General features: G+C 35.1%; 1 protein-coding gene across 2 annotated transcripts; it reads left to right on the top strand.

The window, feature by feature from the left end:
- The first annotated feature begins 1 nt into the window (after position 1).
- Positions 2 to 27,686, top strand: LOC102802550 (uncharacterized). 2 transcript variants are annotated; one of them, XM_085491238.1, is made up of 14 exons: positions 2 to 79; positions 1,451 to 1,530; positions 3,018 to 3,513; positions 4,499 to 4,581; positions 5,229 to 5,305; positions 14,340 to 14,473; positions 14,646 to 14,736; positions 16,427 to 16,509; positions 17,130 to 17,296; positions 21,018 to 22,449; positions 25,871 to 25,989; positions 26,433 to 26,596; positions 26,704 to 26,794; positions 27,376 to 27,686. In XM_085491238.1, exons 2-14 carry the CDS (start codon positions 1,516 to 1,518, stop codon positions 27,508 to 27,510), a joined length of 3,087 nt encoding a protein of 1,028 aa, XP_085347364.1. In that variant the 5' UTR covers positions 2 to 79; positions 1,451 to 1,515; the 3' UTR covers positions 27,511 to 27,686. The 2 variants fall into 2 exon arrangements, with proteins under 2 accessions (XP_085347364.1, XP_085347369.1); XM_085491243.1 differs by lacking the exon at positions 2 to 79 and adding an exon at positions 238 to 405.

Below are 27,686 nucleotides of genomic sequence, written 5' to 3'. Positions count from 1 at the left end.
TGTCACAAAGCACGCTGGGAGCATTTTTTTTAAAACCCTAACAGCATAAAAGGCCTGTGTCGATTGGTTAGAGTGAGCGGTGAGTCTCTATTGTAATATTCAGGATTAATCGCTATATAGATATTTTTCAGTAGTGGATTTCGATCCTATGGATACAGTTCCTATATATTTACTTTATAAGTCGAAATTAGAAATTCACCCATTCAAGTGACCGATTGCCACGGCGTTTTCTAAATGCAAGCGGCAGCCAATGGGACTAATGCTTTCACGTTGGCATATTTGTCATATAAACCGGGAAATTTTAAGTAAACTTGAGTTGAATTGAAATCGGCTGTAGCGTACGATCGAGCATACTGATTATCGTGAGCATATTTGTGAAAATGCTACTGGAAGGCACGTATTATGGTAAGCTTTGTTAGCTTCGTAAACGATAGATGTGTGTGGATGTGGTGGTTTGCATTCTTGTCAACAACACAGATCAGTTCAGTATTAAAATACGGAATGAAAACGCCGTGGATCTCGAATGGCCTGACAATCTGGCTGATACACATGTAAGATGAATGCCAATAAATTGTCGCTGAAGTCTCCCATTGTCGTTATTTACGAATTGCCGAGATTAGTAACACATTGATTAAAACTTTTTACATTTTTCAAACTTAAGATTTGTCTCTAAAGATGCCCATGTAAAGTAAACTGTGTTTGTGTCATGTGTGTGAATTTTATTTCCTCTATTTTTCTATTTCTGCAGTACACAATAAAAATTTTCTGCCAATTATTGCTTTAAAAAAAACTGCAATCCTGCTGACATGTACAATAGTTATGCTCCCGTCAATGTCAATCCCCACCCACCTCGGGGTTTAGTGGGGGATTTAGAAATTATTGTTGTAAAATTTGCCAAATGCCCCACCTCCAAAGGCAAGAAGGATAGGCAAATCCCCCCCCCAAAAAAAAACACCACCCTCCCACATTTCCCCACCAATCGCCATGGTCCGCCATGCTAGCTATCAGCAGAGTACTCAATGAACGTACATGTACATGTGTATGTGCATGCGCAGCTAGAGATGACTGGAAACAAAACACGGCTATTACCCCACCTCCACGGGCACAGTTTGGCGGTAAACCCCGTCTAATGTCCCACATTTGTCCCGTATTGCCCGAGGTGGAAGGAGTCTGGGTTGACATTGACTGGAGCATCACAAAATTACATAGTTTCTAGTATTAACGTGTTGGGATTACACTTTCTTCGACTTGCTTATAATCAGTCCTGGTTTTATTTCTTATGCCATTGAAAATGCTAATCAAAAATTCAGCTGAATTTTGACCAGAAAAATTTTCCTCAATTCAGAAAAGGATAGGATACATGTATTTCATTTGGAACATATATTTTCTAACTCAATTCTGTGTTTTGTCATGGACACTTAATACTTCATGTATGAATGTTTTGTTTCAGACGTATATGTTGTTTAATTGCTGAATATCCAATGTCTTCAAATTTACAATAATAATTGCTACATCATGGATCCATTTAAGGTAGGAAAGGCAATGATAATTTTTTTCACGATTTTCACTCTTAGACCCCTTAAAAGTACTGCTAGAATCACTGCGCATGTGCTGTTGTTAAGGTAGCGAGACTATTATTTGCATACTTGTTTTCATCTTCTAATTGGGACCAAACGACTACAAATAGACCCAGGAAAGTATATATTTTTGGAATCGCCAGACTTCAAGCTTTTCAAAGGTGTGTTTGTCATGCCTGTATCTGCATTCTACGGTGCGTTACTTAATCAAAAGTGAAAAATTACTTTTTTTGGAAAAAAAATAATTACGCATTTATGCTGGTGATAAGAAGTTTTGTTTTCACTTTTCCTAGTTGTTCAATAGTCTGGTAAATTGAATGTGTCTGGTCAGTTTTATTCAAGTAATGCGTTTTGAAAAGTAGTGTCCTGAATTTTAATTTCTGTTTTAGTCACATTGACCCCAACTCAAACCACAACACATTGGTAAATAATCCATGAAATAGTTTGTCTGGACACATTCAAGTTCCTCTCATTGGCACCTTAAAGCTGTGAAAATTTGGTGTTAATCCGACGACAATAAGTATACGTTATTTTTTGTTAAAGACCTTGTATTTTGAAAACATAAACTCCTAGAAAACGTTGATGAAGTCACAGCAAAGATTTTCAAGCTTGTTTATCTGCACAAGCGATTTGTTTTCCCATCAAGGTCTGTTTTAACATGTGTAGGGACATCCAAATGTGTTAGGCTATTGGAAACCAAAAAAATAAAGGACTGGGATAGCTATAGTTCGATAAAATTGGCAGATGAAAACATTAAAATCAATCATTTTTTTCACTGGCATTTTTTTCACTTTGTGTCTGACACATTCATATGCAAATGACTAATTTGTGAAACAAACAGGGGCGGAGACAAACCACTCAAATGTTTGGAAACACTCATTGTGTGTCAGATAGCTACTGATAACACATCCTAACATTGCTTTGTCTTGAGTTAATCTTTGAAACTTATAGGCACACAAATTAAACCTGTGTTGTTGATTTTAGAAAACACTACTGAAGCTGCCTTGCTTCCCTTCAGAAAATCTACATTTTAACCAGCTTACATGACATTCTAGGTTATGTTGACTTTGTCAGATGAAAGTTTATAGTGCATTTCATCAATTAATAAAAAAATGTGAAAATCGTAATTTTCAACACAAATAATAGTCTCGCTACCTTAAATTAGTATTGGATTTGATTTAGATTCATGAATTCAGTGATTTTAAATTCACAAGTTGTGCATTGCATGTGTCATCTGAAATAAGTCTGACTGTTTGCTACATGTCTGTTATTCACAAGGTGTTTTAGGTAGGTTGCCTAGTTATGAGACTTAACATAGTTTATAAGATGTAATGATTGCTTGCATAAATCATGAAAATTGCATATTAAACGTGTATGTACATAAGGTTATACTTCAATATTTCAATTTGTGCCATATGAACAGAGCTGACTCATTTTCAGGTGTTATTCAAGAGTAAGTCTCCACGGTATGCTCAATTCTCACCGAGTCCAAAAGTAGCCTATATTAGAAAGTTACAAGCCAATCAACACCTCTTGGAATCTTTAGAATCTGAAGAAGAATCAAGCATAATACATAATAGAAGTAAGACAGAACACCCATCAAAGAATAAAGAAAACTATGTGAAAAAAATTGGATTACCTCACAACAAACAAGATATAACAGGTGGTGATTATCAATCAACTAAATCAACTTTTATCAACCATTCATCACTACCAAGAAAATACGTGCACAATGAAACTGCTGAGCCAAATAATTCACAAGCTATGATGGACACTTCTCAAATGATTAGTGAACAAGCAAAAATGGACTTTTCTCAAATGTTGACTGAGCAAGCAAAGATGGACTCTTCTCAAATGTTGGTTACAAATATGAAACATGATTTGATCAAAGAAAAGAATATGAAGGAAGATGAACAACTGACAAGGGAACAAAGAGGTGTGTTAACACACATTCTATCATGTCAATTATTCAGATCTTTGTCAAATCAAAATAATTAATACAGAAAAATACATGCATCTGGGGTTGGAATGTAACACATGTCTATGGTTCTATACATGCATCTATACTGGGGTTGGAATGTAACACATGTCTATGGCTCTATACATGCATCTATACTGGGGTTGGAATGTAACACATGTCTATGGTTCTATACATGCATCTATACTGGGGTTGGAATGTAACACATGTCTATGGCTCTATACATGCATCTATACTGGGGTTGGAATGCAACACATGTCTATGGTTCTATACATGCATCTATACTGTGGTTGGAATGTAACACATGTCTATGGTTCTATACATGCATCTATACTGTGGTTGGAATGTAACACATGTCTATGGTTCTATACATGCATCTATACTGGGATTGGATTGTTACACATGTCTATGGCTCTATACATGCATCTATACTGGGGTTGGAATGTAACACATGTCTATGGCTCTATACATGCATCTATACTGGGGTTGGAATGTAACACATGTCTATGGTTCTATACATGCATCTATACTGGGATTGGATTGTTACACATGTCTATGGCTCTATACATGCATCTATACTGGGGTTGGAATGTAACACATGTCTATGGCTCTATACATGCATCTATACTGTGGTTGGAATGTAACACATGTCTATGGTTCTATACATGCATCTATACTGGGATTGGATTGTTACACATGTCTATGGCTCTATACATGCATCTATACTGGGGTTGGAATGTAACACATGATAAAAAATCTAGCAAATATCTGTTTTTACCTATATTTTACATTCAATTCAACAAAAATCAGTAAAAAATATATTTGATACAAAACACCCAGTCTTTTCAGCAAAAAATTAATTTCCAGCTAAAATAAGGTATTTTACTGTATTAAATTTAATTAATTTGCTGCATATAAGACCACTAATATTAATTAATTTTAGGACCTGGGGTTAAAGAAATGAAGATTTCTATTTTACCAAATAAATATGAAGATTATACAGATGTAGACACTCCTCCACAAATGGTAAGTTTTGTGTACCAGAGAATACTGTACATCATGGTACATTTTCAGTTTGTTACTGTATCGTTATTAATTGCAGCATGCTGTAACTGTATGCTAAGATATCAAACGAGGTGAGCAATCATACCTTAATGTCACCTTCCCACTTTGCAGATATGTTACTTCCAGATATGTTTATTTAAAAAATATGATTCATTAAACGTAAATATCCTATTCTTATTTCCTGCTCGTTTCATTTTAAGCATGCTAGGGGGTCTTATCTCTTAGACAATTCTCATCACTCATCCACAATCTCAACATTTAATGGTGTTGTATATACTGGTCAGGAATGTTACCTCGCAGATTTGCAAAGTGGGAATTCTACAGTAGGCACAGTCACCTAATATTTCAATATTTTAATTCTATAATAATATTCCAACTATCTGTGTACACCTCAAAACATAATTCTATACTAGATTTTGTTGCTAGATGAATTTATGGTAGATCCAGATAAAATAAATAATTATTTAGTCAACAATTTTATGACAAAACACTGACATTAGTTGAAGTTTGTAAGGACAAATTTTCAAAATTTAAAATGATAATTTCAATTCATCATATGTTCTGTTCTGTTGCTGAACAAAGTCTTTCCTCTTTTTCATGTGAAAAAGAACAAAATAACTCTCACTGATTGGATTATTTGTTCAAATGCATTGACGCAAACTATATACATTGAAGGACATCGAAGGTAGGTTCAGTTTAATTTTATTAGTCCCCGTTCGGACGCAGTCCAAAAACGGGGACTTGTGGATTGACCTATGTGCATTCGACTGGCGGCCATTTTGTTCTACTGATTGCAGTTCTAGTGCCATATATCTGCCATGTTCTGACTAATTATGTTAAAATTTTATATATTCATTTTACATCATGTCATAGATTTACAGATGTTTTCAAAATGGCCGACCAGTGGCCATTTTGTTTTCATTAATGCTGTTCCGAAGCAATATTCTCAATATGGACAAGTACTTGTTTGACGACGATCAGATGTTAAAATGTTAAAAAATCATCAAATTATACTACCGTTAAAATCCTATTATAAACCGCATACCTAATAGTAACCGCATCCCCGATTTCGGCTTCAGTGTTAAAGAGTTCACAACAAAAATTGAAAACATGAAAAGTACTTATTACTAACCGCACCCCCAATTCAACAAGACCGTGACCGACTTTGTTTCAACCAGCTGGTACATTGTTCCTAATCCTATTCATTTGTTTCGACAACGTGCCTAAAAATATTCACACCTTTTTATTGTTCAGTAGTGTTAGGAAGTCAAACACGCAGTGAAACTGCTTTTGTTCCTGGACAACTTTTGTCAATACTGCTTATGAATACGTCAATGTGTCGCAAGTTTTCGACAATGAGCTCACCGAAAAACTGTTAAATTTTTTTTCAATGCTCAGTTTATCTTTCGAAAATAACTAATTTCTTGATTTAAAAAAAAAGTCATGTCGTTTTCCCATGGAAATCAAAGCCAAAAGATCGAACTACATTATCGGTAAATCGCTTCCGGGTTTCGTTCACCATGAAGTCGGTGACCTGTCATTAACACATTTAAATGAACTAAGGTAATTTGAACACGTGGGCACCATCCAGCATTTTGATTGGTTAATTAGCGACTTGACCTACCCGGTCAAGTAATGTCTCGTGTGCATTCAAACTACATAGCGGAAGTTGTGTCACATCGATCGTTTACATGTGACCGAAATAATTCGCTTACGGTGAAACTAAGTTGAATTTTACTTGCATTTGATAACAATTCAACGAATTTATTTTTCGTGCGTTATTATAATCACTACTGACAGGTATGTAATGGCAATCTTGAGCTTCAACCTGAGCTTGCTCAGAGTCAACCTGAGCTCCACCCTGAGCTTCAACCTGAGCTTCAACTTGAGCTTCAACCTGAGCTTACTCAGAGTCAACCTGGGCTCCACCCAACTTGAACCCTGGAAATTGTTTACAACAGAAGCTCTAAATTCAAATCAGTTGTGTTGGAGTCACACATTAAAGCAGTTGTTTCACACACATGAAACATTTTTCCTTTTTTTATTCTAATCTTTATTTCTGCAGTTACAGTTTTATTTTATTCTGAAAAGGAAAAATTGACTAATTATTTAAATAATAATAATGTTTATTTAATATTATTTTTCTATCAGTCTACAACAATAAAGTAATAAATGGAAGTTGAGTTGGTTAATAATAAGATAAAGGTAATAGTAAACAAAAGTACCTGAAAGTAATTGTTGTAGAGATGACAATCCATGAAGAAATGTAATTTATTTTCAGTTTTATTATGTAATTCATCTTCAGTTTTATTAGCTCCGCTGTCCACTTTGTCGAGCGGAGCTTATCATATGAGTAATTGTCTGTCGTCGTCCGTGTCAACGTTTTACAATGCTTTGATACTTGGTGTACATTGTATATGTACCTTGGGTAGACCTCTCTCAGATTTGTTCATTTCAAAACTCAGATTCGAATTTCAGTTAGATCTGAAAATAAGTGCGATGCACTAGAATGACATTACGAAAACATGCGATCTTCGGGTAAAGACGTGTCAATTAACTACCAGCAAGATTAGCCATGGCTCACACCTCCTCTCTTACATGCCCCCCAATTCACACATACAATAGGTGTTGCTAGTCTGTTCTATAGTAGTCTGAGGTGTAACATAGGCAGAACAAAACACTTTCATCATTAACACATAAACAATACACATAAACACTAAATTACCAGACAATAATATCACAAAACAAGCATACCTTGAACAAAAGAAATCCAATTTACAATGGTACTCTTCAATACAAAAAATGATGAACAACATGAACTTTTCACGAGAACAACAGAATGATTGGTTAACAAAACATATACAGCAAATTGGCAAAGTTGTCAAACAAAAATACATAAATTTCTGGAGAAAAAATATAACTGAAAAAACAAAGCTGAGAACTTATGAAAAATTCAAAGACTCTTATAATTTTGAAAAATACTTAGATGTGCTAAATTTGAAACAAAGAATTTCAATGACAAAATTTCGAACTAGTAATCACAATTTAGCAATAGAAAAAGGGAGACATATGCAACCAAAAATACCTACTGAAAATAGAATTTGCAAACATATATTTCCACAAGAAACCTAGGATGATCTCCAGAAATTTAATTTCTTGATGACTTCAAAAGATGATGTAATAATAAAAAAGATTGGCAACTATATTCATAATGCATTTCAATCAAGAAATAAAAATACCATTTGATATGTAACACTTGCTTTATCTTTTTTTTTAACAACTAACTTTCTTTTTGTAGTAGTAGTTATCACAACTAATCTTTATTGCTATTAACTGATAGAAACATTGTATCTCTAAGGATGCAATAAAGTTATTATTATTATTATTATTAAACACTAGGTACAATTTCTTGAGTAAAACTGCAGAACAGAAAAGATTGTTCTGTCGCCCGCTTGTTTTATTTTTTTCTGCCCATCAAAAACGTCAACTGGAAATAAATGAAAAGTATTGATAAAAACATTGTTTAAATATGTGATATCATAATTTGAAGCTTGGCAGCAGGTAGAGCACTTCCTGTTGTCCAGCCATTTTAACCCTCGTAACAAAAATTAGCATACTTATAAGCACAGGGATATATGTACATATATTGGTATTTGAAGGGGATTTGAGTAAATTTGATTATCTAACCCGAATTAAAAAACAAAATTTTGCAAAGTTTGATGAGTAAAAACCAGGCTTGACTATGCCCTGGTTTGTTTGATCATGGATGTACTATGGTTTGATTACAAGCTACATTAAGACCAAACCAAGGATGTCCATCTTTCATTTTGTCGGTTCATTCTTGGTCTCTCCAAATTCACACCAAAAATGGCTGTTTATGGTGAGCTAGGAAGGTATCCAATTGATTGTTTTATCAAGAAACAACGACTTAAGTATATATATATTCAACCGAGTAACAAACTCTGATAACATATTATTAAGAGAAGCCTACTTAGTAAATAAGAATGTAAAAAGTAAATGGTTTACAAGTGTAGAAACCCTCATGCAAGATATTGATGTTATTACCATTGTAAACTCAGGATAAATAAGAAAAATTTAGACTTTATTCATAAAAAAATCAAAAAATCATTTGGATTTTTCACATGCATAATGATAATAGAAAACAAACCTTGGCTAAAACAAACTAAGAACATACAGACTTTTTAAACAAGATTTAAAAATTGAAAATTACTTAATGAATATGCAGAACCATAATCTTAGGAGGTTAATTGCAAAATTCAGGACAAGCAACCATGACCTTAAAATTGAGAAAGGCAGACATAATAATATGCCACTGGATAAAAGAACATGTGATTTGTGCAGCCAAAATATAATTGAGGATGAGTAGCATTTTGTAATGAAATATACAGCCCACCATACTCTAGCACCAGCCTTAGCTGTCTTCCTAAAAAACAGCTATGGAACAAAACAGCAACAACTATCAGTGTATTAGGTTACATTTTGTGTTCATTCTATATTCTGTATTCACCATTGGTTGCAAATTGTCTTTATTGTTTATTCATATTTGTTTTTGATTTTTTTTATATTTTTAGAATAGGTTTTTCTTTTTCTTTTTAGATTATAGTTTTTAAATTTCTTTCTGTAAGACCCTTTTATCCTTTCCTAAGGATTTTATGCGTCTAATGAATATTGTTATTATTATTATAAACAAAGCTAGGTCTAACACCTCTCCACCCCAAAACAGACTTTTGATGTGTTCTTTATAAATGTATTGTATTTGACGTGTACTTTTGATGTGTACTTATTTTACGCTTGTCTCAACGGAATTTTCTGTTTTTACTTTTTTATTATTATGATTTTTTTCTTTATTGTAATTTTATCTATATTTCAACAGAGATTTGATAACAACAAAGTTATTATTATTATTTGTTTTATTCATTCTATATACCACAGCCTTTCTATATAGGATGGAGCTCAATACTGTGAATAGACACAAGCTGCTAATTATTCTGTGTTGTTGCACTTTAATTTGTTATACTGGTACCCTAAGATTCGATGAGTAAATGACAGATAAAGCCAATTATTAGTGATTTGTTACCTTAGATTGTTCAAACATAAACAACCCTGGTCGAAAAGACCATGGAGCTAAAAAAAAGCTCCATGAATAGACAAAAGATAAAATATATTAGAGACAAAAAATCTTAAAGCACAACAAAACTACAAATACCGGTACACTGTATCATAGTAATATTTTGACAGAAAGGTGAGATTTATTTTCAACATAATGTTTCAAGAAATTATTTCGCTCTTATTGTGCCATCAGAAAGTCTTGGGCGATGACAGAATTGGAAACATAATATTTATGTTCAACACAGCTGATGTGACCTTGGACGCTCAGGTTGGAGCTCTGTGTAGGCGCCCCAACTTTGTTTGAGCTTCCGTTGTAAACAATATGCCAAGCTCAAGTTAAAGCTCAGCGTGGCGCAGCGCTCAGGTTTTCATGGAAGGTAGTAAGGGGTTTTTCTATGGTTATTGTAATGATCTTCCACTATTAATACTGGGGTAAAATTATTTCCCGTTTTGGCTTCTACGTCGTAATGCTCAGTTTTGTTGCCATATTTGCTGATTTCAATAAAAAAAACTACCATCAATGGGAGACTTCATTTTACAAACCGTGCAATCATTTTCGATGACAAGTTTAAACTATATTTAGAGAGATGTGCGTTTTCGCTAGCGAGTGCATTTCTTTCGCTTGCTTTAACGGGTGACTTAAACCGAGCTGATTCGATCTCAGATGCTCAAGTTGGAGCTCAGTGTCGGTGCGCCAAATTCGTTTTGAGTTTCAGCTGTAAATCCAAGCAACAATACCCAACTATAATCCAAACAATCAATGTCAAAAAGCAATATTACAAATCATCTCTTTTGTCATAAAGTCTGGTAGAAAGATGACCATTGTTGTCAAATTCAAGGTAAATGTCAAGGTATGAGGCCGAGGAACCTGATTCTGTAGTTTCTTTAATGTCTAGTTCTGTGGGATATATCAATGGGAGCGAATCACAAAAGTTAGGATTGTTGATGGAAAGGACATCATCAATATATCTAAATGTAAAATTAAAAGATTTAGCTTCTTTTAATTGTTTGTTTCTGAAGAAACTCGGTCTCATACAAGAATAAAACCAAGTCGGTCAGTAAGGGAGCACAGTTAAATATATGTCCTCCAAACTTAACAAATATATTATCTATCAAAAATTCAAGCATGAGGACAATGTCGTCTTCACTGTAAAAAGTGGTGGCATTAGTTTCATTCTTGACGAAATAAGTGGAATTGTAGTTTAGAACAATATATTTATATCGCCTAGAACCATTCTTATGAAAAAATGATTGATGAACAATATCTAAAATTGAATGTTTTAATAGACTTTATTTCAGATAAAGATCAGAGTTTTTCCAAAAGTTCTTTCGAATTGTGCAATATCCACATGTGATTTAAGGTAGCGAGACTATTATTTGTGTTGAAAATTACGATTTTCACATTTATTTATTAATTGATGAAATGCACTATAAACTTTCATGTGATAAAGTCAACATAACATAGAATGTAATGTAAGTTGGTTAAAATGTAGATTTTCTGAAGGGAAGCAAGGCAGCTTCAGTAGTGTTTTCCAAAATCAACAACACAGGTTTAATCTGTGTGCCTATAAGTTTCAAAGATAAACTCAAGACAAAGCAATGTTAGGATGTGTTATCAGTAGCTATCTGACACACAATTAGTGTTTCCAAACATTTGAGTGGTTTGTCTCTGCCCCTATTTGTTTCACAGATTAGTCATTTGCATATGAATGTGTCAGACACAAGGTCACACAGCCACTGAAAAAAATCATTGATTTTGGTGTTTTCATCTGGCGATTTTATCCAATTATAGCTATCCCATTCCTTTATTTTTTTGGTTTCCAATAGCCTTACACATTTGGATGTCCCTACACATGTTAAAACAGACCTTGATGGGAAAACTAATTGATTGTGCCGATAAACAAGCTTGAAAATCTTTGCTGTTACTTCATGGACGTTTTCTAGGAGTTTATGTTTTTCAAAATACAAGGTCTTTAACAAAAAATAACGTATACTTATTATCGTCGGATTAACACCAAATTTTTACAGCTTTAAGGTGACAGTGAGAGGAACTTGAATGTGTCCAGACAAACTATTTCATCGATTATTTACCAACGAGTTGTGGTTTGAGTTGGGGGCAATGTGACTAAAACAGTAATTGAAATTCAGCACACTATTTTTTAAAACGTGTTGCTTGAATAAAACTGACCAGACACATTCAATTTACCAGACTATTGAACAACTAGGAAAAGTGAAAAAAATACTTCTTATCGCCAGCATAAATGAGTAATTATTTTTTTTACAGAAAAAGTAATTTTTCACCTTTGGTTGAGTAACGCGTCGTAGAATGCAGATACGGGCATGCACAATACACTTGTGAAAAGCTTGAAGTCTGGCGATTCTAAAAATATATACTTTCCTGGGTCTATTTGTAGTCATTTAGTCACAATTAGAAGATGAAAACAAGTATGCAAATAATAGTCCCGCTACCTTAAACCAAATTAAATCTACCAAATTAATATGCAGTATTAATTTGTATAGATTTTCACCCAAACTAGATATACTATCCTAAACATATTGGACAAAAAAGATATTTTATTCAAATGATAAATTAAGATAAATTTGCATGAAAAACTAATCAGTATATTAAATAATTTCCCAAGCTCAAGTTGGGTGGAGCTCAGGTTGACTCTGAGGAAGCTCAGGGTGGAGCTCAAGTTGAAGCTCAGGTTGAAGCTCAGGTTGAAGTTCAAGTTGAAGCTCAGGGTGGAGCTCAGGTTGACTCTGAGCAAGCTCAGGTTGAAGCTCAAGATTGCCATTACATACCTCCTACTGAGTAATAATCAACAATTTCAACAGTTCGAAAACAAGTAAGTTATTCACTTTTGAGCCGAAGCATGGCCGGATTGCGTTACCGTACCCACAGTACCGTACTTTTTTAGTGCCGTACCATGATCATTTTCTACTAAGCAATGCATTAATGTTTGTTTTTATTTGAAACTCCTGTCAAAATATACTTTACGTTACGAAGAAAATTAAATATACCGAATATTTTTTTTCATGTGAACAGTTTTTTTGTGACGTGACGCTTATCACTCTTCCCTGACATCTAAATTGGAGTTAGCTTATATTTAAAAGATTGTACGGTGTATTGTTTGTTTTGTGCAAGTGATGTGGGGGAAAAATGACTACGCCCATTTAGTGATTGCAATATGTACCTAATATAAACCGCACCCCGAACTTGAGCTGTTGATCACAATTTTTTATATTTGATACATTGTAATATAAACCGCGGTTTATAATAGGATTTTAACAGTACTATAAACAAAACTATGTATCTTAAAAAAAACTATATATATAACTAATGAGGACTGTATAGCTCGTTTATACTGTATTGATTCTGTGCTTAGGATTTAGAAATCCCACTGTGAAGTCAGTATAGGGAGCTCAGTAATCCCACTGTGAAGTCAGTATAGGGAACTCAATAAACCCACTGTGAAGTCAGTATAGGGAGCTCAGTAATCCCACTGTGAAGTCAGTATAGGGAACTCAGTATTCCCACTGTGAAGTCAGTATAGGGAACCCAGTATTTCCATTGTGAAGTCAGTATAGGGAACCCAGTATTCCCATTGTGAAGTCAGTATAGGGAGCCCAGTATTCCCATTGTGAAGTCAGTATAGGGACCCCAGTATTCCCATTGTGAAGTCAGTATAGGGAGCCCAGTATTCCCATTGTGAAGTCAGTATAGGGAGCCCAGTATTCCCATTGTGAAGTCAGTATAGGGAACCCAGTAATCGCATTGTGAAGTCAGTATAGGGAACTCAGTATTCCCACTGTGAAGTCAGTATAGGGAGCCCAGTATTCCCACTGTGAAGTCAGTATAGGGAGCCCAGTATTCCCATTGTGAAGTCAGTATAGGGAGCCCAGTATTCCCATTGTGAAGTCAGTATAGGGAGCCCAGTATTCCCATTGTGAAGTCAGTATAGAGAACCCAGTAATCGCATTGTGAAGTCAGTATAGGGAACTCGGTATTCCCACTGTGAAGTCAGTATAGGGAGCCCAGTATTCCCATTGTGAAGTCAGTATAGGGAACCCAGTAATCACACTGTGAAGTCAGTATAGGGAACCCAGTACTCCCACTGTGAAGTCAGTATAGGGAACCCAGTAATCACACTGTGAAGTCAGTATAGGGAACCCAGTAATCCCACTGTGAAGTCAGTATAGGGAACCCAGTAATCCCACTGTGAAGTCAGTATGGAACCCAGTATTCCCACTGTGAAGTCAGTATAGGGAACCCAGTACTCCCACTGTGAAGTCAGTATAGGGACCCCAGTATTCTCTTTGTGAAGTCAGTATAGGGAGCCCAGTATTCCCATTGTGAAGTCAGTATAGGGAACCCAGTAATCACACTGTGAAGTCAGTATAGGGAACCCACTATGCTTGTGTATTTGAATACACTTTAGGTAAATGGGCATTGTGTTTTGATTACTCTGGATATCTACATATTACCATATGTTGCACTCCTCCCAATTCCTGTGCAGTATTTTATATATGATTAGTAAAGTACTTAGTGAAAATGACAACAGCTGAAATGTATTGTGTATTTACAGTTGTGATTCTAAGAATAACTATTGGAAAAGTTCATCCATTGTAAAACGTATTACTAACAATATTGTGGCCACACAAAGTGGAAGACACTACGTGTTGGTGGGAGACATTAATCAAGAATTGTGCTTGTTACAGGGTAAGTATAAGCAAGTTGCAACATTGAAGAGCAAGTGAATGAAAAGTATTTTGAAATCACTGCAGTAAACACCTTCCAGATGATATTTTTTTTTTAAATGTATTTACTGTATATCATTATGTGACGGTTTTGGTCATTTTAATTAGATTGTCAATTTTATTTTGAAATTTAGGATTTTCCAAGAAATTTGTACGAGCTTTTTGTTATGGATTTCCAGGAAGATGGCAATCACTTGTAAAGAGTCATTTTAATTTGTCCAACAGGTAATAATGATTAATTGATTGATTAATTGAAGGAACAATTAATTTGTGGACATGACTAAATACTGCATAAATTATGCAATTAATAATTCTATATTACTGTGTAAAACTCGTTTTACTACCTTAAGCCATACTTGTCTTGCATCCAATCAATAGGAAGACATCAATTGAAACTCCAATTCGGCAATACCACTTTTATTGTCTTGCCAGAGCTCGACATTAAAGCGAGAGTGTCGTCATCTGCGCATGCACGGGAATTGAGTCCCAAGCGACGATGACAACACACGCTAAAAACGCAAAAGCTCATGGGTAGACACTTGTTTGTAAACAATGACACGCTATGGCCATCTGACGCATGCTCAGGTGACGACTCCCCCGCTTTAAGATTAGTTTTTAAAGTTTCATAGACTGAAGCTTCAGAAGAGATGGGTGGGGTAAGGCGTATGGTATGGTATGGCTTCAGTATGTAAAATTAAGAATTATCACCTCAGCCATACCATACCATATGAGTAGTGAAGTGGGTTGACTGTTTGCAGTACGATCTTTTGGCACTTATTTTGTTGGATAAATAGTTTTATTTAAATGGCAAATTAGTCATTTTAGAAGATTGAGCAATAACAGCTTGTGTCAAAACAGTTCACCCATATATGCTTGTCACAATAAACGTTGTGTTCTTAAATAGGTGTCAGCAAGTACAAAAAAAATTTTACTCTAATTAGGCATCAGAAAGAATTAAAATTTTCCAAATGTGTCACCTAAATTAAAATAGTTACAAGTACTAACTTAGCATCCAAGGTACTCACCTCCTAAAATCATGTTTTCAAGAGGGTGGACACTTAGTATTGCAACCCACTCAAAAAATTCAAATGACAATTTCAGTTCACTGTGTGCCAGATTAGGGGATTATTATGTCTTTTAGAAAAAATAAAATTGCGAGTTGCAGAAATGATCACAAAAATTTTGCACATTTGTTACGTTCCATCGTGCACAAACTCTTGATGCAAAACAATTCCCGCCTTGATATTTTTTGCTCAATTTGATCTACAGCAACATCCTTTGTCCTGATAGTCAAGTCTGTTACTACCGGTAACCATAATGCTGTGTTGTACTGACACAATTCTCCAAGAATTCTTGAAAGCATTTTCGTAATGCAATGCAGAAGTAAATTATGGATGTCAAGTACGATACAATGTATCTTGTAATTGATTTTGGTGAAAAAACAGCACCTTTGCCTAAAAAAAAACTATAACTGGTAATTATAACTGGCAGTTATTAAAAGGTTGAACTGAATGTAGAATCAAGTATTTAACGCCTTTTACAGTTGTGTCACTACGAAGCATAGTTTACATATTCACAACGCTCGTTATCCATGTTGTATTACACAAATTTGATTTTGGGTATCGAGTTTATATGACTATGCAGTCAAATTTGGGTCATTTTGAAAGGGATGAGCAGTTAGCCCAACTCGACACCAGAATTAGAAATGCTGCATGGGCACTAAGTCAGATAAATATGCTATTTGCCTTATTTTTGGTGTAAAACAGTAAATTTAACAGAAACCCCTTAATAGGTTATTTGTCTGAAATGATTGAACAAATTTAGATCATTTCGAAAAAATACCAGCAAATTACTGATGTCCGGTGAGCATCTGAATCACTACTAACATGTTAACATTGTATTTGTCACTTCACAGGCTTTCTGATAACAACAAAAAATGTGTAGATGTAAAGCCTAAAACACCTACTTGTAATAGTAAGGACAGAGTTAATTATCAAGGTAATCCTTGCTTCTATTCTCTATTGGTATGTGACCATTGGAAGACAAGTGTAACAGTGACTGATTTCTATTGGCTACGTCTCATCTATATTATTTATTACCTACTTTGTGCTTTAAAATTTACAGTAGCACACATCTCGTACTACATTAGACGTTAACTTTTAGTTGACCGTAGATACTTCGATCACACACTGAATCAAGGTGAATGAGTGTTTAAGTCATCTCTTCATATTTCAAATTTAATAACAAAAGTATAACACACAACAATGACAATATTTCATTGTTGCAATGGAAACACCCCCCCCCCCCCCAATGCTTTCTGATAGTAATATGTTGTCACTGGTTTTAATTTTACAAAAATTTTGTGAGTCGTAATAAATGCAAAATTTTATGGCGGGTTATATTTCTTTGTCAGTTGACTTGGGCCACATCTCATATCCACTGATAATGAGTTCACTCAATTTCATTCATGTTTGTATGCAAATATTGCTTGTTTTGCACACAATCCTTATGCAAAAAGTGACATTATATCGTTTCTACACATAAATGTAACTCAACAATAATTGGATAAAAAGTGAAATTTTTCATAACAGTTGAATGTTTATTATTTTTTATTTCAGAATGTCAGACACCGACATCTACTGTTCTTGATTTAGAAAAACTTAAGACATCAAGTCGTGGTAGGAGATTGAAACCCCCATTAGCATTTTGGACTGGTCAACGAATTGTTTCCACTACAGAATGTGAAATAGTTGCAATAATTGATGGAAATCCTGCCGTATCACCAGTATGTTTTCTTCTGTTTCTTTTCAATACCGTTTTAGGCGCTCATATACAGAGAACAATGTAATGTCTTACTGATGTCTGTGTGAATAATGGTTGTAATGATTGCTTGTTATTTTTTCATCAAAAATCAAAGAATATTAATTTTATTCAAACAGGGCACTTTCTAGCATATCTACTTAGCTCTTCTGTAATCATAGATGACCAGGCAGTTCTGATATTTGTTCTGTAAATAACTTGGATGGTTTTTCCCGATGTATGTAGTTCTACAATTCAATATTTTCCTGTTAATACAGTTAATACCATTCTGCAGCTTTATCATATTTGTGATTTGATTACCTGCAATTCTCCATCACTTGTGATATTTCTGTAATTTTCGTAACAATTGTACTATAATTCCAGTGCTTTAGTTTTATTTGTCATTTTATTAGCTTTCTTGTCATCAAAATGACAGAGTAGTTGTCATTCATCATCCACCCATTAATAATTATATCTTCAACTACATACCTGATTTCTGATCTAGAGGTGTTTGTACCTTGAGTGGACCTCAGATAGATTTGTTTCTTTCATAATGATGTCATTAATTCTTTATTTTTAGCTAATATTTGTGGTAAAAAAATTATATTTTTGACTTAAAGGAAAGGTCAATCCTGTCAATATTGTTGGCCATATAGCAGCAGTTATGTACACTTATTTGAATAATGGACAAAACAAATTAAAAAAAGAAAAAATTAATAGAGTTATGATACCATATAATATTCCATATAGTCGCCGCCATCTTGGCAATTTTCAAGCGCCCTCTATTGGGTCAGACGAGAATGCGAGCAGGAGTTCTTTGTGCACTGTGACGTCTAAGGCTAGGTTAGGGGGTTACACAATGTATAATGAAGAGAAAAGTAATCACTTAGAAAGTCATAATTCATCGCGCAACTTTCAAGGGAGTGATGGCTGTCTGCAAATACACTACACTACTCATTTTGCCCAACCTTCCGCTTTTACAAAATAGAATTCCCTCCTATCGACTATCAGCAATCTAACATGTTTGTATTTTCCGCCGTGACAAAGCAGGAGTATTTTTGCACCCCTGTTTTTCTACTTCCGGGAAAGTGGTATATCGACCGCTTACTGCTTAATTTCCGACCGCGCGGTTTTGTCCGACCGGAAATCGACCGCATTTTAATTGTTTTTTTTGGCTCGCTCATTGAAAACACAGTCCGCTCGCCCAAACACTGATCACTGATACATGAGTGGTCGAATTGGTGGTTTTGATAGTGAAGTATGAAAATACTATTTTTAAATTTCGAACAACACTTCAAATCTATAGTTGTACGAAACTTGTATCGTTCGAGAAAGCAACTGCACTGGAACCTCCTGTTAGGTGATTTGGGTGCTTGTTCTAAATGTAATATTTTTATTTTATTTTAATGAGACAGTTACGTGAAAAAATGATAGCAAACTCCTTTCGACAGAGCGGAGAAACGAGGAGAATATTAATGATTAATTCCAAAAATAACGATACCAAAATCACGTCGGTCCACAGGCGGTTGGTATGGTAACATTTGACCATTCAATTTTCAAAATTAAGTCACGATCAGTGTCGTAAATTATTCCCACAAAATGATATTTTCGAATAAAACTGCCACATGCCCTGAAAAAATCGAACAGAGCTTGACATGCATGAATAATTGATTGGGCTTCAGAAAAAAAAAACGTGCCAAATTTAATTATAGTCATAAATATTTGGTGACCAGTCGATGAACAATTCGAAAATCATGATTCACACGCGAAAGTCCTTCGGTACTGAAAATCATCGACCCTACTCTGGTTTACCTTATTTCAAAACTTGCAAATAAAACTGATTCGCCGTGAACTCTAATATATCTCAGCTGTGAACTGTGGTCAAATCCCAGCCGTTTGTCAAAATATAACAATGTTTTTCATTGAATATTTTTAAAGCCTGTCACAGCACAAAAAATATGTGAATTGACGCCGGAGATTGGATGGTACGACGACCTTTCAATTAACATCAAGTATGCTTGGTTACAACATCATTGATTGGCTGAAAGTTACCTGATCGGAGTGCGACCTGGGTCACAGAACCATATTTGTCCGTATTATCACAAGATGGAAAGAACCACACCTACATTTTCAACCATTTTTAGTGCGGAAATTGCCAGCATCTGTCGAAAAACTCGTGAATGTTATGGATCGGAATAATATAAAGCTAGCGATTTCTAAGAATGGTTATTAATAATATATTCCTTGATGCTCTTCGAATTTATTTATTTTTTTATTTCAAGGTAAAAAACTGAATGGCAAGTTGAAGTTGCATCGACTTCAAGGCGGCGGTTTCACTGTAGTAGTTTCGTGATGTAAAATAAAATATATATAATAATAATACTTGTTTAATTATTTGGGTTTTCAGCCCCAAAAATACGGGACATGATCACCACGAATTACGGTCAATGTTTGTCCTGTCTAGGACCAACACCCGTCCTAAACTCAGTATAGAGAAACTAACGGGAATCAATATTCCGAACAAATTATTGGGACACGGTCGACAGACATTCCAAACAATCAAAATTATTAACAAAAGACGAAATTTTTCTAGATATTTACAAACATACTGTCATGACAAACACATGTAAAATTAACAAATACACAAAGAAGTGTAATATTAGCTTTTATTTTAGGCTTTTCTTTCACCCATTCCATGTATGGAACTGCCATTCAGCTTCGTGGTCCTTCAGCTTGTCTTCGCCTTGAGGAAAACAATAATTATACAAGTCTTAAACATATTACGAAGACTCAACAATCGGGAAAGAAACACCAGACAACCATGTCGTACTTGTGTTGAAACACATTTTGTATTTTACGTCAGAATATTGTTTAAAATAAAATATTTAATCCCAGCCAAATCGAGGTCAAAGGGTCAGATTGCGTGCATATAGTTACAAATAGTTAAAACAAAAAGTATTTGAACTTTTGTTGGCTGTTCAACATCTATGAAAACCAGAAAGACAATTATAAGACAATGTGATCATCGGAAATTTTTTGTTCGTCCTAATCTTAAATGTGAGCGGTTATTCCGGGTTTGCGCGTTCAAAAATAAAACGAAAATTGTCTGGTCGGATTCAACAAGCGGTCGCAAAAGCGAGCGGAAAAAAAACGATGCGGAAGCGAGCGGGAGGTTGGGCGAAATGAGTACTGTACTATGGATGCTCAAATGAACTAAAAAAACACGAGAAACGACAACGCTCTTCAAAAATATAAACCACACACTGCAGTACTCAATGAACTCACTATGGCTGTCCCTCAACTGAACCTAGCCTAAAACGTCACAGAAATGCCCGGATGTAGTATGTTAATTCTTAGCTATTGTTCGTTGTTTCTTATCTCCATGAACGGCGTCCATGGGCTAATTCAGGACATGTTTAAAAGTCACCCACAACCACAAGAATAATGAGAAAAAATAGCCCACAATTTGTGTCACCTTGACCTACACTTTAATCTTAAGAATGACTAGCCCGATTACTTTGATACTTGATACGTAGGTACTTTGGATCAACCTATTAATTTGTTCGTTCCCTGAGGCGAACCTCTGGCAGGTTTGTTCATTTTGTGACCATACCATCAATTTTCAATATGTAGTGAATATTTATATCATTCTTGGGTATTTGTATATCAAAGTCAATGTGTTTTTTTTTGTTTTTGTTTTTTTTTAGAGTCGATCACGAGATAACAGTTTTGTCAAAAGCAAACAGACAGCAAATAAAAGATTGCATGCAAAGACAAGAGATGGAAGGTCAAGATCAGTTAACTCTGTTGTTAAAGTAAATGATTTTGAGCCAGCAAGAAAAAGGAGAAAGACTTTGATGGTCAGTGATGATGATGATGATTCAAAAGATAGACAGCAACGTAGCGCAGTTACAGTAAATCAGACCTCTCTGTCTGATATAGTTAATCCTCAAAAAAAATACAATTCAAGATCAAAAACTAAAAAAGTGATCTCATCAAAACTCGCCAATAGTGAATGTGAGGAAGATGACCCACGCCAGAAACAAACAAGTAAAGTTTACCCAAATTGCATATTAACTGCTACAACAAGTAAAGACAACATGCCCAGTGAACCAAACCAGTGTACAAGACAGTATAACAGAGGAGTAAACAAATCACAACCTTACAAACAAATGAATGCTTCAAGAGGTAAATCGAAATCGTCTCTGTACTTCAATTCGTCTGATCTGAGTGAGCAAAGTGCTTCAAACGATGTAGTTTCCTGTCTTTTTGGAAAGAACATGTACAAACGAAAGAATCATCTGCAGCCTCAGGTGTTACTTCATGATTGTCATCGTTCTGATAATACTTGTTATGATCTGAGTGATGATGATCAGAATGCGAGGAACATAGCAAATGAACTTGCAGATAAAAGGTTGTCATGGAAACAAAAAGATGAGACTACGGAGGATGAGAGTGTGGCTGAGAAAGATGTCACAAGAAGTGGAACCAATGTTGGTGATGAAAAAAAGCATGTCTCTCCAAGGTACCCAAGGAGAAATATAAAAAGCAAATCTAATGAATCCTGTAATATTGAACCTGTAGTAAGTAAAAGGAAAAGAGGAAAAAAAAAAACTCGTTCTAAGACAAACAATAATGACCATGACAGCCATGAAATATGGAAACCTACAGCCAGGAACCATAAGAAGATTGAAATGGAAGACAACAAAAAAGAATTGAAAGATGATGGGAATAGTACCAAAAAAAAAGCACAGACCACTGTAACTCGCGGGAATATTACAAACAAGAAAGCACAGGGAAATGTAACTGGTGATAATTGTACAAACAAGAAACCGCAAACAAATGTAACTGGTGGTAATTGTACAAACAAGAAACCGCAGGCAAATGTAACTGGTGGTAATTATACAAACAAGAAACTGCAGGCAAATGTAACTAGGGAGAATATTGCGAACAAGACAGTACAGGCACATGTAACTAGGGGGAATACTACAAACAAGGAACCACAGGCAAATGAAACTGATGGTAATAGTACAAAAAACAAAGCTCATTCAACTGTAACGAGTATTACCAACAAGAAAGCACAGGCAACTGTAACTAGTGGGAATATTACAAACAAGAAAGTGCAAGCAGTTGTGAAAGGTAAATATAATTTTACTTTTGTTGCACAATTGTATACACATTAATTGGTTCCTCTCATAGGGCAATGACTGAAATATTTATTCATACTTCCATGCAGACTCCTTTGGTTCCTCTGATAGGGCTATGACTGAAATATTTATTCATACTTCCATGCAGACTCCTTAGGTTCCTCTGATAGGGCTATGACTGAAATATTCATTCATACTTCCATGCAGACTCCTTCGGTTCCTCTGATAGGGCTATGACTGAAATATTCATTCATACTTCCATGCAGACTCCTTTGGTTCCTCTGATAGGGCTATGACTGAAATATTTATTCATACTTCCATGCAGACTCCTTTGGTTCCTCTGATAGGGCTATGACTGAAATATTTATTCATACTTCCATGCAGACTCCTTAGGTTCCTCTGATAGGGCTATGACTGAAATATTCATTCATACTTCCATGCAGACTCCTTCGGTTCCTCTGATAGGGCTATGACTGAAATATTCATTCATACTTCTATGCAGACTCCTTTGGTTCCTCTGATAGGGCTATGACTGAAATATTTATTCATACTTCTATGCAGACTCCTTTGGTTCCTCTGATAGGGCTATGACTGAAATATTCATTCATACTTCCATGCAGACTCCTTCGGTTCCTCTGATATGGCTATGACTGAAATATTTATTCATACTTCCATGCAGACTCCTTTGGTTCCTCTGATAGGGCTATGACTGAAATATTCATTCATACTTCCATGCAGACTCCTTCGGTTCCTCTGATATGGCTATGACTGAAATATTTATTCATACTTCCATGCAGACTCCTTAGGTTCCTCTGATAGGGGTATGACTGAAATATTTATTCATACTTCCATGCAGACTCCTTTGGCTCCTCTGATATGGCTATGACTGAAATATTCATTCATACTTCCATGCAGACTCCTTTGGTTCCTCTGATAGGGGTATGACTGAAATATTTATTCATACTTCCATGCAGACTCCTTAGGTTCCTCTGATAGGGGTATGACTGAAATATTTATTCATACTTCCATGCAGACTCCTTTGGTTCCTCTGATATGGCTATGACTGAAATATTCATTCATACTTCCATGCAGACTCCTTTGGTTCCTCTGATAGGGGTATGACTGAAATATTCATTCATACTTCCATGCAGACTCCTTTGGTTCCTCTGATAGGGCTATGACTGAAATATTCATTCATACTTCCATGCAGACTCCTTTGGTTCCTCTGATAGGGCTATGACTGAAATATTCATTCATACTTCCATGCAGACTCCTTTGGTTCCTCTGATAGGGGTATGACTGAAATATTTATTCATACTTCCATGCAGACTCCTTAGGTTCCTCTGATAGGGGTATGACTGAAATATTTATTCATACTTCCATGCAGACTCCTTTGGTTCCTCTGATAGGGCTATGACTGAAATATTTATTCATACTTCCATGCAGACTCCTTAGGTTCCTCTGATAGGGCTATGACTGAAATATTCATTCATACTTCCATGCCGACTCCTTAGGTTCCTCTGATAGGGCTATGACTGAAATATTCATTCATACTTCCATGCAGACTCCTTAGGTTCCTCTGATATGGCTATGACTGAAATATTTATTCATACTTCCATGCAGACTCCTTAGGTTCCTCTGATATGGCTATGACTGAAATATTTATTCATACTTCCATGCAGACTCCTTAGGTTCCTCTGATAGGGCTATGACTGAAATATTCATTCATACTTCTATGCAGACTCCTTAGGTTCCTCTGATAGGGCTATGACTGAAATATTTATTCATACTTCCATGCAGACTCCTTTGGCTCCTCTGATAGGGCTATGACTGAAATATTTATTCATACTTCCATGCAGACTCCTTTGGTTCCTCTGATAGGGCTATGACTGAAATATTTATTCATATTTCTATGCCGACTCCTTTGGTTCCTCTGATAGGGCTATGACTGAAATATTCATTCATACTTCTATGCCGACTCCTTTGGTTCCTCTGATAGGGCTATGACTGAAATATTCATTCATACTTCTATGCAGACTCCTTAGGTTCCTCTGATAGGGCTATGACTGAAATATTCATTCATACTTCTATGCCGACTCCTTTGGTTCCTCTGATAGGGCTATGACTGAAATATTCATTCATACTTCTATGCAGACTCCTTAGGTTCCTCTGATAGGGGTATGACTGAAATATTCATTCATACTTCTATGCAGACTCCTTAGGTTCCTCTGATAGGGCTATGACTGAAATATTCATTCATACTTCTATGCAGACTCCTTTGGTTCCTCTGATAGGGCTATGACTGAAATATTCATTCATATTTCCATGCCGACTCCTTTGGTTCCTCTGATAGGGCTATGACTGAAATATTCATTCATACTTCTATGCAGACTCCTTAGGTTCCTCTGATAGGGGTATGACTGAAATATTCATTCATACTTCTATGCAGACTCCTTAGGTTCCTCTGATAGGGCTATGACTGAAATATTCATTCATACTTCCATGCAGACTCCTTAGGTTCCTCTGATAGGGCTATGACTGAAATATTCATTCATACTTCTATGCAGACTCTTTTGGTTCCTCTGATAGGGCTATGACTGAAATATTCATTTATGCTTCCTTGCCAGCCCCTGTCGTCAACTGTTTCTCAAGTATGCCTTAGCTGATTGCATTAAAACTTTACATCACACATAATAGATTACTGATGCACATCATTTTCTTATACCTATAGATTCAAAGTGGCAGACTGTCGGCCATTCTGGTTTCTACCTGTTTCTCAACTTTACTTTTACAGATTTTGTTTAAATTTTGTACAAAGGCGAATCCCCAAATTTCCACTTGTTATCAAATGTTTCTCAGGAATGCCTTGAATAAGTATCACACATTGTGGATCACTGATACATTTTATCAATTTGTAATACTGTAGAATACTTTATTTTTGCTTGGAATTTATTTTCGCTGAAGGGATGACTTCATGAAAATAAAATCCAGCGAAAATACTTTCATATTCATTTATTTTCACAGTTTCATTCAAAATTTATGTATCCTACTTGTTTCTCATGCTGGAAGACAAGACATAATTGTATGAATATTTCTCCTCTAATATTTGAATGCACTGCCTTAACAACTAGTCCTACATGTGGACTAATAAAGTTTCATATGAACAATGTTCGTATTCCAGTGATAAAATACAACCAAACATGTACTTTTATTTAATTATTTATGATTTTTTAAAGGCCATGTCTAGTGACATTTATGTCTTGCAGTATATCTGAATAAAAGAAGCCAATAGAAAACTCAAATTTTATATTTTTATTATTTTTTTTCATGACACCCAAACCGACTTTTTAGTTGTGATTCAAACCCACTCAAATAGATTGCATGGTTGACATTGTGTTCTTATTTCTACATAGCTCCTGTAAAAATTGCTGGGAAGGGAACCATGAAACGAAGAAAGCAGCTTCGTGAGATAGCAAAACAACATGAAGAATATGAGCATGATAGTGATGGTTATTTTGAAGATGATACCAAGGTAATTTGTTTGCATAATTAACTGCTAGCAGGTAGCCCTGTTTTAAATGTTGTGATAATTCTCTCATGATAAGCCTCTTTCTTGCAAGTGTATGTAGCTGTTCTACTATCATGGTAGTAGGCATTCTCATCGTATTAGGAAATATCACTGGTGTTAACAAACAAGCAGAAGACTCACCACAAAAAACTGATTGGAGCTTTTAGGCAGTCAGCTTGGCCCTAATCAATTAAGCAGTTCTTCCGCTGCAAGCATTCAATTAAATACACTGCCAGTGTCCATCAACAAGTAATATTTCTGTCATGGGAAATAAACATAGTATTGTCAAACAGTGACCAAGTGTTAGGTATGCATTTCATATGTGGATAAATACGCCAGTCGAAAGTGTATTGATTTAATTCTTTTATTTGACAAATATTCCATTTCCTGTTTTTTTCTTTTCTAAGGTCTTAAACCTAGTACATGAATATGAAGATGATATTGATGCACCATTACTGCATCAAACACCTGCTTTAAGAATGCAATCCAGATTTGCTCCAGTCTCTGAAAGGAAGACTCCATATGTGACTAATGCATACACACCAGGATTCAACACTGCTTCTCGAGACAAGTATGTATATTCTCTTTCAAGAGTGAATCATTCCAAATATCTATTCATTACATGTATATATTGTCTAAATGAACATCACAAACTTACCAAGTGTACTTGTTTTATAGGTATGATCGTATCATTCATCGATTTCATAAGAAAAAGAAGACTGGGCAAAATCTGAAAGCAAGAGCTTTATTGAATAAGTCTCCAAATGAGGTGTGTGCTTTGTTTTACTGTCTATTCAAAACCATTTAACGCATAAAACTGCCATAATTTATAGATGTTTTCAGGTGATGCAGCTGTAGTAGATTACACTGTAATAGTAATTAGTTGGACAGCGAGTGAAGGGGATCATCAATATTTGTTATCACTATTTGTTTTCATGCCAACTTCTTGAGGTTTATAAGTGAATTTCAGAATAAAATTGCCAAAATAAAGTCATAAAAGCTAACCTACTTTCCTTGTCGCCTTATGAGAGCGTCCGCAAATAACCAAAAGGAATGGGGGGGGGGAAACAGTGTCAGTGAGAAATGCGTTAAATATTGTCATTTGGTAAGGAAATTGCTGCACATCCCTGTCTTGAAGTCACAATCAATAAATATGATTTCAGTGGCAAAAAGTTTACACATAGTGTTGGTACTTGCACAACATTGTCTGGTACTGTCACCTGGCACAAAACTACTGAAAATAAAAATATTACAGAATGCTTGCGTTGCAAACATTCTCATTTATTTTTGTTATTTAATAGCTACCCAATACCACAAACAAGGTTATAATAGTTATTATTATTTTTACAGGAACCATTGGCAAAATCGGCAAAGCCAAATATCTGTTCATCTGTTGATAGTTTAGCTCCGGGAGTATTTCAAGTTGATTACAAGCCAGTCTCAGATTCGGAAGAAGAACAAGATGTTTATTTTTCAGATGCCTAGAAACATATAAACTCAAGAATATTTTTCTCTTTTTTTAATGAAGTAGACAAGTTTTATCATTTTTAATTTTGTATTTTCTTATTTAGCACACAGAAACACATTTTCTTGCAATCAACTGTTTTTTTTTTATTTTTCTGATCTTTTTAAGTATATTAAAATGTGAATCGTTTGAAGAA

Source organism: Saccoglossus kowalevskii, chromosome 2 (genome assembly GCF_978046115.1).
Source record: "Saccoglossus kowalevskii chromosome 2, keSacKowa6.1, whole genome shotgun sequence".
Lineage (NCBI taxonomy): Eukaryota > Metazoa > Hemichordata > Enteropneusta > Harrimaniidae > Saccoglossus > Saccoglossus kowalevskii.
Note: the sequence above shows the minus strand (reverse complement) of the source record. Positions and strands in the feature narration are given on the sequence as shown.